The sequence below is a fragment of the Chelonia mydas genome, chromosome 2 (genome assembly GCF_015237465.2).
Source record: "Chelonia mydas isolate rCheMyd1 chromosome 2, rCheMyd1.pri.v2, whole genome shotgun sequence".
NCBI lineage: Eukaryota > Metazoa > Chordata > Testudines > Cheloniidae > Chelonia > Chelonia mydas.
The window spans coordinates 17654676-17672247 of record NC_057850.1 but is presented as its reverse complement, the minus strand read 5'-3'; the positions used below and the strand labels follow the sequence as shown (position 1 = coordinate 17672247).

The 17572-nt window shown below is 43.8% G+C and overlaps 1 protein-coding gene and 1 long non-coding RNA gene across 4 annotated transcripts in view; one reads left to right on the top strand and one right to left on the bottom strand.

Moving 5' to 3' along the window:
• Window positions 1-10791, top strand: part of LOC119565545 — a 49471-nt gene extending 38680 nt beyond the window's left edge. For both annotated transcript variants that reach the window (XR_005224234.1, XR_005224235.1), the window contains exon 7: window positions 10682-10791. This is a non-coding gene — a long non-coding RNA (uncharacterized LOC119565545). The remainder of the gene's footprint in view (window positions 1-10681) is intronic.
• Window positions 1-17572, bottom strand: part of ADCY8 (adenylate cyclase 8) — a 180296-nt gene that overhangs the window by 35701 nt on the left and 127023 nt on the right. For both annotated transcript variants that reach the window (XM_037892005.2, XM_027826570.3), the window contains 2 exons: window positions 10675-10775; window positions 1843-2044 (listed from right to left, as the gene is read on the bottom strand). In XM_037892005.2, the coding sequence (XP_037747933.2) occupies window positions 1843-2044; window positions 10675-10775 (303 nt within the window). The remainder of the gene's footprint in view (window positions 1-1842; window positions 2045-10674; window positions 10776-17572) is intronic.

Genomic DNA, 17572 nt, shown 5'->3' with positions numbered 1-17572 from the left:
ATGCATTCACAACTATAATCTATTTGCCCATTTTAGAAGCACCATTCTCATGGTAATAATCTAAACACCACACATGAAATCTTGGCCCTACTGAAGACAATGGGGACTTCATCTACAATGGTAAGAATCAGTGGTCACATTCTTCTTTCTGCTCCTGTCCTCCCTACCACTGGCTACGTGATATCACAAAGAAATTGGAAGGAAGCCATAGCACACTGATAACCATCTGTCAATCACAGTGGAATGACAACAGCAGAACACAGTACTATCAAACCACAATGGTGACATGGGTAAGGGTTTGTCTCTATGAAAAGTTAGTGTGTAGCAAGCTGGGGTGTGAATTTACCTCACTGCAGCCTGCCACGCATTCACTGTCCAAGTGGAATCAGGTGCTGCACACTAAAAGTTTCATAGTGTGCTTTGATCTACCCTGCTATGAAACAGTAGATTAAAGTGCCCTAGGGAACTTTTAGTGCATGGCAGCAAGGCCCACATGGACAGTTCGCATGCTGCAGGCTAGTGCAGGGTACATTTACATCCCAGGTTGTTATGCACTAACTTCATGTACACCAGCCCTAAATTAAACTCGTGGTTATTCATAGTCAGAGGTTTGACTTCAGCACACAAGACTTTGTCATTTCACCTCGTTGTGGCGACATTTCCCCATTTATCAAAATGGGGAAAAATAATAACATGTGCCTATCATATGGTGGCTTAGTTAATTATATTTTTGGAAAGGGCTTTCAGGGCTTCAGCTTTATAACTCATCTGGCAAGAGTTATAAAGACACAAATAGTAAAATCAAGCAGGTAAAGCACTTCAAGATCCTTGGTCAAAAGGTAATTTAGAAGGGGAAAGAATGAAGAACATATTAGAATTCACACAGTGAGATTTCAGCTCACCCTAGGGTGCCCAGATAGCAAGTGTGAAAAAAATGGGACGGGGGTGGGGGGTAATAGGCACCTATATAAGAAAAAGTCCTCCAAAATGGGACTGTCCCTTTAAAAACGGGACATCTGGTCACCCTAGCTCACCCTGAGCACAGACTTCAATACTGGTTGGACTGGCAGAACCTGCTTATCTGACCCATTTATCTGAAGGTTGCTGGTGCCTCTGAAGACCTTCAGATAGTCTGTGCACTCTTGAATTTTTCAGTTACACAGGGCCCTTTTCTATAGAGCTCGTCACCACACAATCGACCTTTGTATCTAAGCACAAATGCTTTACAAACATTGCTTTGCTTACTTTACAGATGGGTACACTGACAGAGAGATAAGCTAAGTGACTCGCCAAAGGTCACACATTGAATGAATAGCCAAGTTAGGAACTGAAACGAGGACTCCTGACTTCTTGTCTCTGACTAACCACTGGATTACCCCACATTTGATCCATTCTTCCATTGGTGTTTTCTTACGTTATCAGTCAATAGCATTGCTTAGAAATCTAATTCACAACAGAGTTGCAACAGATGAGAATCCTGTACCTTTTATTTGTGATCATTATTTCGAATACTAGTTCTTAGGAAACCACATCATCACAGCAGTAGACCATAAACGGTTTGCAAAGCACTGGACATGTTGAGCAGAAAGCAGCAGATGGGATTTGAAAATAGATAATCCTCATAAGGGAGAAATAATTATGCACTGGAGAAAATCATATTTTAAACAACCGATTGAATTTTCTGAAGTGCTTTAGCTTTGCCTTTTATATTTAAACCATGGGTGGCTCATTACCACATTAGTTAGCAAGAAGAGTAACAGGAAGAATGATAGGATTTTATAATTCATAAAAAAGTTTTCTGGTATACATGTACCACCCTCCCTTAGTCCGTCTGATACTTACAATATTTATGATGGCTCCCAGAAAGTTAATCAAAATGGATGCAAAAATGATCACATTCCTGGCCAAATAGGTCTCATTAATCCAGCAGCAAGTTTTCCGTAGCACTAGGGGTAAACATTTATAATCCTCTGCAGTGGTGATCAGCACAAGAGTGGAGTGCAGCATAATCAGAATGGAAAACTGAATGACCATTGGCATCATCCTGCAGGGCAAAAAAGAAAACCCAACAAAATATTAAAACAATACCACTTAGTATTAAAAAAAAATCCTAGTAAACTGCTAGTTAGTATTAGGAAATAAATACTAGTTAGATCACAGCACATTTCCCCTTCCTTTTCCATCAGTTTTTTCACTTAAAATCAGTTGTTCTAATGACTGGCACAATTAGCCCCAAGAAACATCATATATGCTGTGGACGTCCCAGTGAATACAAAGAATTGTTTATATTCCATATGGCTGACCATTACTTCACTTATTTTATTATCCCCTAGCTTGCTAAGCAACTGCTGTCAAGGCAACTTTCCACTGAAATTACTACCAATATCTCTCTGTGCACTGGGTGTTCGAGTGGTAGAAATATCCTTCTTTTCAAGCCTCAGTGCTTCTCTTTCAAGATGCCATCCAAGAAGTCTATTACCCTTCCTACTCAGGTGGAGTCCATCCCAGTTCTCTGTCCATGAATGCCTCCCAGTGGTCAAACATCCCAAAAACCTCCTTATAGCACCACTGCTTGAGCCATCTGTTGATTGTCATAATCTTGGCTCATCTTCACTCTCCTCCTCTAGGGACAAATAGAATCCCTCTGAAGATCACCTGTGTCTCCATTTCTTTAAGTGTCTTCCCCAGTCTGGCGTAGTCTTCCTTGATGTGTTCCAGTGAGAATTGAACAGTTTCATTTGCTCTCACACGAAGGACAGTCAGTTGATTCCTTCCCACTCCCATTAGAATCCTCTTCAGCGATAGGTCCATATCCTGTGTCTTAGCTCCTGGCAGATAGCACCCCGTCTGTTCACCAGATCAGCTTTGGTAACAGACCTGTCTGTTCTTAGTAAGGAGTCCCCAGTCATGTAGAACCTGCGTCTTCCTGTTGTTGATGTGATTCTCCGGCCTTCCCCCTTCTGTTCTTTTCTGGCTGCAAGTCTTCTTGTCTTTTGTTCTCACTTTCAATCTTCTGTGCATCATCCGCTAGCCTCCTGGGGCTCCAAACTCTGCATTATCTGCATGATCTCTTTCCTTCTTCTTGTAGGACTAGCTGCTCTTCTCTTCTTTCTTGCCTTCCCACCTTCCTTTACTGCCTGCTGCGCCCCTTCATTTTCCAACTCAGCCAACCTGTTCCTCCGGTTCCTCTGTTTCTCTTTTACTAGCTAGTCTTTTCATCTGCCTTGTTCTCATAGTCAAATGCTTACATGGGCCACTTTCTTCATCCAGAAGTTGTCAGGGTCTTAATCTGCAGCAGAGCCAGTCTCCTAGCAATCCAATGAGCATGGCTGGCCCTGATGGAAGCTGTCTCCATTGACTGCCCTGACTGGTTGCAGGAGTCAGCAGGCTGATATTTAAGCTCAATAGCAGCAGTAGTCCAGTGGCTGTTCAATGCATTCCTCGCCTGCAACTGTGCTTGGTCCTGTACTTGCCTCCACTATCTCTAGTCTTGCTTCCGCTCCTGCTCCAGCCTGTCTCAGCTCCGGCCGGCTGGAGCTCTGACTCAGACCCTCAATTCCACCTTCTTACTGCAAGTCCAGTTAACCCTTTGGCTTCGGATTTGGTTTCTGACGCCCAGCTAAAACTTCTGCTACACCTTCCAACTCTGATTCCAGTTAACCCTTCAGATTAGGCTTTTGTCTCTGACTCCCAGCTCTGACACTTGGCTGCATCCTCCCCATCTGGATTTCAACTGGTAGGCTCTTGCTCTAACCACTGGGCAAAATGGCCCATGACTCAGTTGCTGACAGACGTCTACCCTCACAATACTCTTGTCCAGCTTGCATCTGCAAGTCTTGAGTTTTCTCCTCAGCCTCCTTTCTCCTTCCCTCCATCATTCACTCAAATTCCCTTCTAAATTCAACCAGAATTTCTAGCTGCACCTCCAAACCTCGGGTCTTCTCTTCCATGAGATCTATCAGGCAGCATATCATAGAAATGAAACACCTTTCAGGTATCTGCTCCAGAATATTCATCCCGCAGCTTCCACATCCGGTCATCTTCATTGTCTCTTCCATTCATTGGGTCTTTGTATCTCTCATAACCTTCCCTACTTAACTCCTGTCAAAAAGAAGGAAAAAAAGCCACCCACACCACACCCACGCTCCCCCAAACTTCCCTGTTTTCAGCTCAGTTTGCTGGCTCCTGTCCTGCTTGATGGCCAGTTAGCTGCCTTTATAGGCCTGATGCCTAAGGAAGCCCCGCCCCTTAATCAAGGTTCAGCTGTAATCTAAGGCTCGGCTTCCTACCAGACTTTGCAAACTGAAAAACAAATGGAAAACAAGCCAGCAAGCAAACAAACACACACACTCTCAAGAACTCGCTGCTCCTAAGAAACAGGGACTGGCTTGCTGAGACCTCCAAGCTAAAGCTGTGCAGCTGGCCTAAACCACAAGCACAGCCCCAGGAAGCAGGCGGAGGGAACTCCTGTCCAAAGGAGGCAGTTATTATTCACCTAAACCACAACTCCAGCTCCAGAAAGAGAACGGGGGTGGGGGACTCCTGCTTTCAGGAGGGAAACCAGAAGGATGATCTGGAGTTTCGCCCAGTGGAATAGCTGAGAGGACTAGGGAGAAGCCATACAGGAAATCCTCTGGAGAAGAGGACCATAGGTTGTGAACCAGAGGAATGGCCAGTAGGAGGAGCATGGTAGGAAGCAGGGCAGGGAAACTGTAAAGGGTTGGGAGAAATTGGCACCAATCACCTTATACAGAGTTCCTGGCTTGGAACCCAGAGGGTGGATGGGCCTGGGTCCCCCTACTAATCCAACAGGAAGGTTCATGAAGGCCTTGAGCAAACAGGTACATTCAAAGAGGCCAGGGACTATACTCCATCATCTAGGGCAACTGGTCTCCTGAGATATTGTACTCTTCAGCACCCTGAAAGGGGAAAGGACTACCAGTGACCCAGCCAGAGGGCTGAGGTCATGATGAAGGACCAATAAGGGGGTGAGACAGCCAGGGGTCCAGCAGAAGAGGGAAACTGACGCAGGCTTGCTCTGTCATCCAGTTTTGCCACAAGAGAGTGCCGAAGTGATTGCCAATGGTTCTGTACACACCAGATATGAGAATGGAACAAAGAGTTTCCTTCTTTGTCATGAGTGCATACAGCATATCTGAGAGTGTTAGTAAAGCTGCTGAGTAAAGTCTTTCTCATTATCATTTCAATAATGCTTCCCTTCACTTGTTTCCAGTAATTCACCAGAGGTCCAGCTCAGCAATACATTTCAGTAGTTACTTAACCTTAAGCATGCGTGCGATCCTATTCCCTATTCAACATACCACTTAAGCATGTGCCTAAATCCTGCTGAAGTCAAAAACATGAAGTGCTTTGCTGAACATGATGGGATTACTCACATGCTTAACATTCAGCGTGGGCTGAAATGCTGTGCTAGAAATACAACGCCTAGATAGTTTCCTCACCTAAATGTTTTCCTCTCTCTGGCTCTAACAGACCTATTTGGTATTGCAGGGTTGTACATGATTATTTAGCAAAGAGTATTATTATTTGTATGCTTTGTAAAGAACGAGGTTTTGTTTTCAAAACAAAATATATGGACTTTACCAACAAGAAAAAGTGGTAGGTAAATGTTTGTCGTCATTAACTTGGAGAGTGATCTTTCAACTCCTGAGAGCAGAAACTTGCCCTGTAGCACGGAACTGAGGAAGAGAAACCAGAGGGAAAGCAAAAGAGCTGCAGTGAAGATGGATATGTCACATATGGCACTGGGTGGGGCTGTGAGTATTAGCAGAAAGGAATCCATACAACTAGAGAGCACATCGTATTTTGTTACTGTGACAGAAGTGATAAAGGAGCAAAAAACTCCAATGAAAAGTAGGTTCCATAAGCAAGCTGCATCAATCCTATTGCATACGAGCAACCACAAGAAAGTCAAGCACTCTAGACATGGTAGATTAATGTACTGGAACAAGAAGGACTCTAAAAAACACGAACAGATTTTGCAATACCATTGGCAGCAATGCAGTACATCAGAAGCTCCAACAAGCTAAATGTCAGAGCTGGGAAACGCCCCGTTACATTCACAGGTGCCCTGAGCCTCAGTGTGTAGAATCATAGAATATCAGGGTTGGAAGGGACCTCAGGAGATCATCTAGTCCAACCCCCTGCTCAAAGCAGGGACGATCCCCAATTAAATCATCCCAGGCTGGGCTTTGTCAAGCCTGACCTTAAAAACTTCTAAGGAAGGAGATTCCACCACCTCCCTAGGTAACACATTTCAGTGCTTCATCACCCTCCTAGTGAAAACGTTTTTCCTAATATCCAACCTAAATCTCCCCCACTGCAACTTGAGACCATCACTCCTTGTTCTGTCATCTGCTACTACTGAGCATAGTCTAGAGCCATCCTTTTTGGAACCCCCTTTCAGGTAGTTGAAAGCAGCTATCAAATCCCCCCTCATTCTTCTCTTCCGTAGACTAAACATCCCCAGTTCCCTCAGCCTCTCCTCATAACTCATGTGTTCCAGTCCCCTAATCATTTTTGCTGCCCTCCGCTGGACTCTTTCCAATTTTTCCACATCCTTCTTGTAGTGTGGGGCCCAAAACTGGACACACTACTCCAGATGAGGCCTCGCCAGTGTCGAATAGAGGGGAACAATCACGTCCCTCGATCTGCTGGCAATGCCCCTACTTATACAGCCCAAAATGCCATTGGCCTTCTTGGCAACAAGGGCACACTCTTGACTCATATCCAGCTTCTCGTCCACTGTAACCCCTACGTCCTTTTCTGCAGAACTGCTGCCTAGCCATTTGGTCCATAGTCTGTAGCAGTGCACGGGATTCTTCCGTCGTAAGTGCAGGACTCTGCACTTGTCCTTGTTGAACCTCATCAGATTTCTTTTGGCCCAATCCTCCAATTTGCCTAGGTCCCTCTGTATCCTATCCCTACCCTCCAGCGTATCTACCTCTCCTCCCAGTTTAGTGTCATCTGCAAACTTGCTGAGGGTGCAATCCACACCATCCTCCAGATCATTTATGAAGATATTGAACAAAACCGGCCCCAGGACTGACCCTTGGGGCACTCCACTTGATACCGGCTGCCAACTAGACATGGAGCCATTGATCGCTACCCGTTGAGCCCGACAATCTAGCCAGCTTTCTATCCACCTTATAGTCCATTCATCTAGCCCATACTTCTTTAACTTGCTGGCAAGAATATTGTGGGAGACACTGTCAAAAGCTTTGCTAAAGTCAAGGAACAACACGTCCACGGCTTTCCCTTCATCCACAGAGCCGGTTATCTCATCATAGAAGGCAATTAGATTAGCCAGGCATGACTTGCCCTTGGTGAATCCATGCTGACTCTTCCTGATCACTTTCCTCTCCTCTAAGTGCTTCAGAATTGATTCCTTGAGGACCTGCTCCATGATTTTTCCAGGGACTGAGGTGAGGCTGACTGGCCTGTAGTGCCCCAGATCCTCCTTCTTCCCTTTTTTAAAGATGGGCACTACATTAGCCTTTTTCCAGTCGTCCGGGACTTCCCCCGATTGCCATGAGTTTTCAAAGATAATGGCCAATGGCTCTGCAATCACAGCCGCTAATTCCTTTAGCACTCTCGGATGCAGCACATCCAGCCCCATGGACTTGTGCTTGTCCAGCTTTTCTAAATAGTCCCGAACTACTTCTTTCTCCACAGAGGGCTGGTCACCTCCTCCCCATGCTGTGCTGCCCAGTGCAGCAGTCTGGGAGCTGATCTTGTTTGTGAAGACAGAGGCAAAAAAAGCATTGAGTACATTAGCTTTTTCCACATCCTCTGTCACTAGGTTGCCTCCCTCATTCAGTAAGGGGCCCACACCTTCCTTGACTTTCTTCTTGTTGCTAACATATCTGAAGAAACCCTTCTTGTTACTCTTAACATCTTTTGCTAGCTGCAACTCCAGGTGTGATTTGGCCTTCCTGATTTCACTCCTGCATGCCCGAGCAATATTTTTATACTCATCCCTGGTCATTTGTCCAATCTTCCACTTCTTGTAAGCTTCTTTTTTGTATTTAAGATCAGCAAGGATTTCACTGTTAAGCCGAGCTGGTCGCCTGCCGTATTTACTATTCTTTCTACACATCGGGATGGTTTGTCCCTGTAACCTCAATAAGGATTCTTTAAAATACAGCCAGCTCTCCTGGACTTCTTTCCCCCTCATGTTATTATCCCAGGGGATCTTGCCCATCAGTTCCCTGAGGGAGTCAAAGTCTGCTTTTCTGAAGTCCAGGGTCCGTATTCTGCTGCTTTCCTTTCCTCCTTGTGTCAGGATCTTGAACTCGACCATCTCATGGTCACTGCCTCCCAGGTTCCCCTCCACCTTTGCTTCCCGTACTAATTCTTCCCGGTTTGTGAGCAGAAGGTCAAGAAGAGCTCTGCCCCTAGTTGGTTCCTCCAGCACTTGCACCAGGAAATTGTCCCCTACCCTTTCCAAAAACTTCCTGGATTTTCTGTGCACCGCTGTATTGCTCTCCCAGCAGATATTAGGGTGATTGAAGTCTCCCATGAGAACCAGGGCGTGCGATCTAGTAACTTCTGCGAGTTGCCGGAAGAAAGCCTCGTCCACCTCATCCCCCTGGTACGGTGGTCTATAGTAGACTCCCACCATGACTAGAATAGCTCATGTACCCAGTATCCACCTTGCTTTATGATACTCAGAGTAGATTATTTCTAAAGAACGGAAGATAAGAAACTGGAGATTATAAATTGGTAAAAATGGGCTGGGGGACGGGGACATTTTGCAAACCAGTGGTGGCTGGGTTTGTGATTTCTATAAAATCAAAAATAAGGGGTGTTTTTGATCCGTTAGAATTCTAAATGTTGTGGGAGTTTAGGCAAATTACTATACACACATTTATAATGTGCCCATCACCATAATATAAAGGCATGCCTAAGATCATACGTTTTTAAAATTTTTCATTGATAAATGAAAAAAAGCACTTGTCCTAGGCTACAGGCACTTTTAATACTTATTCAAAGCACAAATCAGTTAGTTAAAGTCCTTAGCGCTTGTCAGGTTGCTATAGTTTCAAAGTTATCCCACAGGTGGTCAAGTTCCTTTGTGTGACAAGCAGCTGTCTGAGAATTGAGTGCTTTGTGCATCCCGTTCTGTAGTAGCAGCATCATTCACCTCATAGGAGACTCAGCCGGGTGACTTTTGGGGAAGTTAAGAGCCTAGGGTTTTTGTATTGTAGAGCAGTAGATGCTCAACATGGCTGTGGCACGTAGATAGACAAATGGGTGCACAATGCTTAGAAAAATGCTGCATTCAATGGCAGGAGAAGCTGGACAAAAATGAAAGTCTGACACGTTTGGTTATGTTACATGAAGTTCCATCATGCAATACAGATGGCCTAGTCATTCAAATTACTGATCACCCTCAACTCCTGTTGACTTCAGCGGGAGTTAAGAGAACTCAGCGCTACGTGAAGCCCAGATAAATCAGAGTGGGAAAAGAGCTACTAGGTCATTTACTCTACCGTTCTTGACAGTACAAGACTGTTCCTGACAGGATAATTATACATCACATCACACCATTGATAAAGTATAATTACACAACTTACTTAAGACATACTTATGTGCTGTGATGGAACACAGAAACAAAAGCACTTCTTAACCAGTCACCAACCCACCAATAATTATTTACTAATAAGAAATTGTACCCATGCAGAATGAGCATTTTTTAGATTATCTGTAGAAACATGAGGCCATATGATGCTAATTTTTTAAAGTCAAACTCCCCATTCATTTCAATGGTATGTGCCACTTAAAACTGATAGACTGATTCAGACATAGCAGGCCTTGTGGATTTTAATTCTCTCCCTAACAAGATGAGAAGACAGGAGTGGTGTTAGGTCCTGAAGACAGCATGATACAAAAGTATGTTACAAGAAAAAAAACCCATGCATTAATATTTCCAAACTTTTCTTAGGAACTTTAGAATCAAGTTGCTTGATTTATGTTACATAAATGAAGGAAATTCTAGAAATATTATCGTCCTGGGTAGGGCCAGTGTTTTCCGTGAAACTGTTGCTATTACCATGTTTTTTTCTGAAATGACACTTCATTTCTAGAATTACACTTAATTTCCAGAATCGCTGGTCAGAGGGTGGGGAGAGCACGCAGGGTCATGCCCTCCGACCGCTGATTTCTGCCCGGAGAAACCTGACTCATCCTGAGGGCACAGGGCAGACGCTGGTTATTGAGACTTGCTGATACCTTCTCCTCTTCTCATAGAGGCCTGGGCTCAGCAAAACTGCTGCGGAGTTTCCCCTGGGTGGGCAGGGGACTTGGCAGCCGGGCGCCCGGGCTCCCTTGTCATGCAGCAGAGTGGATGGCACTCGTACCTGCTCTCGAGAGCATTCACAGCGCTTCTACCCCGCTCACCTCCTCTGCACACCTGGGTCTACCCCTCAGCACTTAGGATTTTTGTGCGGTAAAGAATTATATATTGCTCATGTTTGTTGATATTTGTATTAATATATTTTTGTAGTAATATACTACATTTCCAAAATTTCCGAAATATACAGCTTTGAAAATCTGAAATTATTCTGTTTTCATTGCCGGAAAACACTGGCCCTAATCCTGTGCTTTCCCCGTAATGCCTTTAGAATTGTAATGAGGTCTCTTTGTATTTACCTTGTAGAAGGAAGTAAACTTTGGATTGCCGTGATAAATACAAGGACAATGAATGCACACACCAAGTTTGATTTGAACACTTCATCCCTCATTTGAGAATACTGGAATAAAAAATAAAGAAGAATGAATTAACCTTCGGCTCATGCATCAGTTTTGTAAAGAGTGACATTCTTTGAAGTTTCTGGGAATTTTAAAAGAGGATCTGGTACATTAATCAGCATATTGTGGTGTTGTTTTTAAAAAAGAAAGAAAGTTATCATGAAAGAAAATCATCATGTCATGAATGAGCCAATAAACCACTCTCACAATGGGAGCAAACCCCAACCCTTTTGCTTTATAATACAAAGTGGTTTTACATGGTTGCCTTTTTGTCTGAATTCCATGCAATAAAAAGCAAAAGATGGGGTGAGGATACAGGTACCATGGGGATGAATATGATGCAAAATACCTAGGTACATAGTACTGACAGGGAAGTCCAAGCCATAAATTCAGATCTAGATCTCTAATACCACATAGTTCAGCAGTGTTTGGATACAAGGTTTTAATTGGGGACTCTATTAAAAAGAAATGGGAGACATGCACCGAAGTCAACAGGGGCTGCATCACATACATAAAGTTACACATGTGCGTAAGTGTTTGCAGGATAAAGGTCATTACGTTTTCCTTTTAAAATACTCAACTTTCAGCTGAAGTGAGTCCCTCCCCTCCGCTCCTCAGCTCTACTGCCCTTGCTTATTCTGACTTCTCCAAAACATGGCAAGAGACCACTCTGTGATGGGAAGGGATCACGGAGTGTAATGTCAAGGTCAGTCTATAGCTTTATAGCTAGGGCCCTACCAAATTCACCTCCATTTTGGTCAATTTCACGGTCATGGGATTTTAAAAATAGTTGATTTCAGCTACTTAAATCTGAAATTTCACAGTGTTGTAATTGTAGGGGTCCTGACCCAAAAAGGAGTTACGGGGGGTTGCAAGGTTATTGTAGGGAGGGGGTTGCGGTACTGCTACTCTCACTTCTGTCCTGCTGCAGGCGCTGGCGCTGCCTTCCGAGCTGGGCAGCTGGAGAGCGGCGGCTGCTGGCCGGGAGCCCAGCTCTGAAGGCAGAGCCGCCGCCAGCAGCAGCAGCGCAGAAGGAAGGACGGCCTGGTGTGGTATTGCCACCCTGACTTCTGCGCTGCTGCCTGCAGAGCTGGGCCCTCAGTCAACAACTGCCACTCTCCGGCCACCCAGCTCTGAAGGCAGCAGCACAGAAGTGAGGGTGGCCTGGCATGTCATTGCCACTCTTCCTTCTGCGCTGCTGCTGGCGGGGCTCTGCCTTCAGAGCTGGGCACCTGGACAAAAGCCGCCGCTCTCCGGCCACCCAGCTCTGAAGGCTGCGCAGAAGTAAAGGTGGCAATACCGCGACCCCCCCTAAAATAACCTTGCAACCCCCCTGCAACTCCCTTTTGAGTCAAGGCCCCCAATTTGGGAAACGCTGGTCTCCCCCGTGAAATCTGTATCGTACGGGGTAAAAGCACACAAAAGACCAGATTTCACAGTCTGTGATGCATTTTTCATGATCATGAATTTGGTAGGGCTCTATTCATATCTACATGATCTTTAAATCTGTAATTTCCTCTTCACACAGCTCCCCCCCTTCCACAAACCCATACATATCCTACTCTCAGGAGAATAAATTGTGCATGAGATTTGTGAATGGCGCTGGGTGATAATATGGATAACCATTAATGCTCCCTTTGTAATGTATGTGTCACTTGGGGTAGCATTATGCCTTTTCCCAGGAGCCTAACAGAATATGGCCTGAACTCTGTATTACATTTATCCTGTTCTCCTTTCAAGTCGTGACAGTCGATATTCCAACTAACACACAGGTAATATAGAAACGTATGAACATGAGCATTCAAGTGGGGATATTATTCTGCCAACAGCCCAACTTTTATACTGAAGGCGCCTTTAGTTGCAAAGATGCCACCAAATGCTTTCCTCTGTTTTGGCTTTTTTTTTTTTTTTTGAAATTCAAACTACATATTGCCAAGCATTTTGCTTCCAGTCCTGCAAACCACAGATTTTGGAAATCCTAGCAGACATCGCAGATTACCACGTCACCCTTGCTGTGCAAGTCCCTTCAGAAACAAGTTTTGGGCTCAGTCAATAAAAGTGAATCAGTTAAGCCAGTAGGCAGAAGGACTAGGTCCTTAGGTGGTGGAAATCAGCATATCACCGCTGACTTCAGTGGAGCAATGTCGATTTACAGCCGATGAGGAGCTGGCCCGTGTACCTAAATTTCAAAAAACTGGGCATAGCTCTATTTATGTCTTATCTGTGCTACAAAAATTCCTTTAAGGAATAAAAGTAAAAAGATGCCTATCTGTAAAACTTTCTCTCTCCTCTTTTGTTGCAATGGAATCATGCCTCTCTGCTTCATCTAATCTCTCTAGATGATGGTGAAGCCGAGTTATATATTCAGCACTGTAAATGAAATCAAAGGTAATATAAAATGTATATGGATCTCCCTTTCAGATTTTGTGAGAAACAAACAAACTCCCCCCCCACCCCCGATGCCGACAGGTCCAGAGAAGCAGAACTAAAATGTGGGCATGAGCAGGGCAAGTGGCAAGAGACAGGGAGCTGCATCACTAAGGTCCCCGGGTAACAGCATGTTGCAAAGCTCAACCCTCTGTCTTCTCAGCTACTTTTGAAGGAGGTGAGTGATGGGCTTTAAAACTGTGTCCAATCCTTGCATCCTTGGGCTTCATTTCCTGTTTGAGCATCTGCTGAAATCTAAAGCTCTACCTCATCTAGCTTTTGGAAGGGAGAAGGTGCTTCTTAGCTTCTCCCTCTTCCAAAGTGTCCTGTTTGCTATAAGGAAGAAGGATGTCCATTTACCTCTCTGCCTGCTTCTGTCTTTTGGATCCCCCTCTCTCATGAATAACTCCTTTGTCTACTCATTGCTGCGGCAGTGTGAAATTGACATGATTCTTGATGGTTTCACTACTGTGCACAGGGTTACTAGTTTCACTCTGCTGCTGTGTGCAGAGACAGTAGATCTGTTTACCTGCGTTTGCAAGAAGACACCACTTCATCTATTCATGTTTTCTTTTTTCTTTTTCTTTTTTTAAAGAAGGCTTAAACTTTGCAGAAATTGATTGCTAGTGCCTCACCACACTCACCAGGGGATGCTTCCTACTCGCTTTTCGAGATGGATGTCAATTTTTGAAGCCATGGGTGTGAGCTTAGTTAGAGTTGTCTCCACATACTACCTGAGTCACTGAGCTATCAGCAACGATGACATAAGGATAGTACAAAAGAGAACTGGCATATTAAATTCAGCTGCTCTTCGTAAACACAAAACTTGTCTCCTCTCAAATATAAAGCCCCATTTTCTTTCTAGTAACATGTGAAATACCCAGTTCCACACTCCTGATTCAGGTAAAACTATCACTGAAGAAAGAAAGGGTTTTGCCTGCCTAAACTGTACAGGACTGGGCCGATGCACTGCACAAAATAACCAAGGAAAGTTAATTTTAAGTTTTTGCAATTTATTATGAAATGAAAATGATTGGTTAGGGAAATTATAGAGAATTAATTTACTGCAGTACAAATACAGCATTTCCTGCTGTATTTAAATTGATGTTGAAAGGATAAAGGCGTATGTGGCATAATTGTGCCTTGAGAAGGACTTGTTGTTAATATTTCTGAGTGCTTTGAAGTCATTAGGGGCTGGGCTGAGCCTCGAGGCTCATCCCTGCTCCAGGAGGAATGCCAGGAACTCACTGTGGCTCAGAGAGGCACAATTCTTCCCTGGGCTCCCATCCGGCATTGTTCGTAGCATAGCAGGCCCCAAACAGCTTTGTTCATTCCCCACCCCTCTCTGATCACTTGCTCGCAGCATCCAATCCCTTTCCTTCCATATGCGTAGAGCGGTGGTCTGGGCAGGGACTGTGCAGTCACAGATGGCAGTGGGCACTCCGCCATTCACGGCTGCAGAGAACCAGGGCATGAACTGGCCTTAATTAATATTAGTGATGAGGATGTTTATCATCATTAGCCTGTAGAGGCCACAATGGAGTATCAGGCGCCACTGTGCTGGGCACTGTACAAGCATGTAATGGAAGGACAGTCCCTGCCCTTAAGAGCTCACAGCCTTCGGAGATGTTTTTGTAATTAGAACAGCCCAGATACCACATTTTCCATGGGAACACTAAGATTGAAGTGTCACCCTGGGGACAACTTCCCCATAGCAACTTCCTCCTACTTTCCTTTCCCAATGCAATGTAGTTCTCTGTAGGAATAACCCTTGTGAGGAGAGGAATAACTCTGAGGCTAGGAATTCCTTTAGGGATAGCTACATTTTTAGGAATGAGACTTTCCTGAGCACAACCTTCCCCCTGCTGAAAATTTCTCTGCCACACTCCCCTGATATATCTGCATGGGATTCATGGTATTGGGAAATTTCTAACGGACAAACAAGAAGTGCAGAGAAACCCCTCCATGATAAACGCCTATTTAGAGGGGAATCATCCCAAGCGATAGCTGAGAACCTTTGTGAGCCATTAGAAGGCCGTCAGCATCTTCCACAGTCTGATGCTAAAACTTCAAGAACTCTTTAGCTGTGTCTCTTTTGATTTTGCCCATTTGCCACTATCCTGTTTGTGAAAATAGCTTCAAGTGAAACTGGGAATGAATTATAATGAAAGTCCAGTGAGATATCAAGCGCTAATACGTGACATATGAATTAGCAATGACTGGTCCATTTGGTGATATAATTTTAAAAACACACTATTTGGGATCTTGCATGAATCCCTCCTAACACAATGAATCCTGGTGGTGTTCATTGTGCATTTTATCTTTCCTTTCATGGTGGTATCCTATTTTCTGATATAACTATGCTTGCTGTGTCTGTGGAATCTACATTCATGCAACAGTAGAGGAGAACAACAGAGGAATGGGGAATTTGCCACTGGAAGTAATCATAAAGACCTAAACTGTTATAAATAGATAGGAATTGTGCTACGCCACAACAAATTGTGCCATTTACACAAAGCAGGTGGATTCATGAAATTGATACTTTGCCTTTTATGTCCTTTTTAACAAATCAAAGCTCCAAATTAACCCTGCTGTAATTCCACTGACTGCAGTGATTTTATAATGGATGAAATCCCAGCTCCTGAGCAGAGATGCAATGTAAGTTCAATGCTCCCTTTAAGTCCCACTCAAACTACCGAAAATAAGCTTTCAATGGGACATAAGTGGTGCACAGTCCTATTGCCTATACAGTCGGAGGGCATTTTTTATATTTACTTGCTTGTCAATTGATCTGAGATATAAGCTATTGACTCTCTGTCCAGCATGACCATGGCTAGCAAGTATGATGCTTTATTATTGCCAGTGGGGTTAATGCTAGTGAATCTATTGTACACATTTAATATATGCACTCTCTAGGGAGAAATGCATGGACAACAAAAGAGAGGGGTTTATTCGGGAGAAGTCGGTGCTGTGTAAAAGCACCAGGCTGAAGGTACGGACACAAAGTTTCAAAAAAAAGAAACTGGAAACATTTTGGAAATATTTTTATTTCTGAGCCGCTGCTGTCTTGTGGCAGCCACTGCACTGAACTGAAGGCAACAGGGAGCAAACTAAATCAATCAGGCATGGGGGAACTGCAGAGTGAGGGGGGAAGGCCAATAAACGTGTACCAGTTCATTTACTCAGAAGCACTGCGGAGAGCAACTAAAGGAGCTGATGTAGAAGGTCATGGCAGACAGCTGAGAAGTGTTAAGAACTGTGGAAAAAGTCTGATTCTGGAGTGAAAGGCAAGGACCGGGGACAATGAGAGCTTAGCGAGAAAATGTTTTGAAATAGTCTGGTTGGACTCAAATATTAACCTGATAAAACAAGAGGAAAACAATTAGTGTTAAATGATAGTATAGAGACAATCTAGAAAATAATTAGGGGCTGCCTTTCTAGAAATGGTAGCTATTCTCTGCAGATATTACCTTGTATAACATCACTAAGTGGTGCTAACCCTGCAATCATTGCACAGGCAAAACTGGGAGGAACAAACATTTCCTGCATGTCAATATCAGGTAGTTCCACTATATTAGTAATCAAATGTACATGATGATTTGCCTTTCATTAACCTACTGGCCCCATGAATACTTACTAGATGTATTATTTTGAGTAGCACAATTGGTGTGCATGGCACTTTGCACACATGTACGACGAAGCAGTCCCAGGCCCTCAAGAACTCACTGTCTAGCTTGTGATGGCATGGTTAGACTGCATCTTAGCAAGATGAATAGCTATGAGAACTTGGTTTTCCTCTAATTATTAGTTCTGAACAAACCAGATCAGATAAAATAATCTATCTGAATCTACTTCTATCCAATACTTGAAAAAAGCGGATTCAGAAAGTTGAAACTATTCCAGTTCACTTTTAAAAGAAGTTCTTCATTTTTTCATATTCTATGCCTGCTGGTTCTGCATGGGACTAGAAATGCGGATATACAATGGTTATCATTAAAAAAGTCATAATTTACCAACAGTTATGGCACTGTGCTCTCTGAGGTACCATACTGAGAGCAACAGGTGTTGCAACCACTAACAAATGCTGACTTTTTGACAGACACCTTTCTGTCATTTAGATATAATTTAACACCTTGTTAATATTTGAAATCTGACTTATGAGATGTGACGGGTGGGTTTTTTCTTGCCCTGCTTAAACCGAATTTAAATTAGATCTCAAATTTTCCATCTGGAATTTTCCTGTCATTGCTAATTGTGGAGTCTGAGCTGGCAGGCAGGTTTAACAAAACAATGCCCCTAACATAGGACTTGATTCTGGAAAATTCCTATTTACTTTGGGCCAGATTGAGGCTTTGCTCGTATTGAGTAGTAA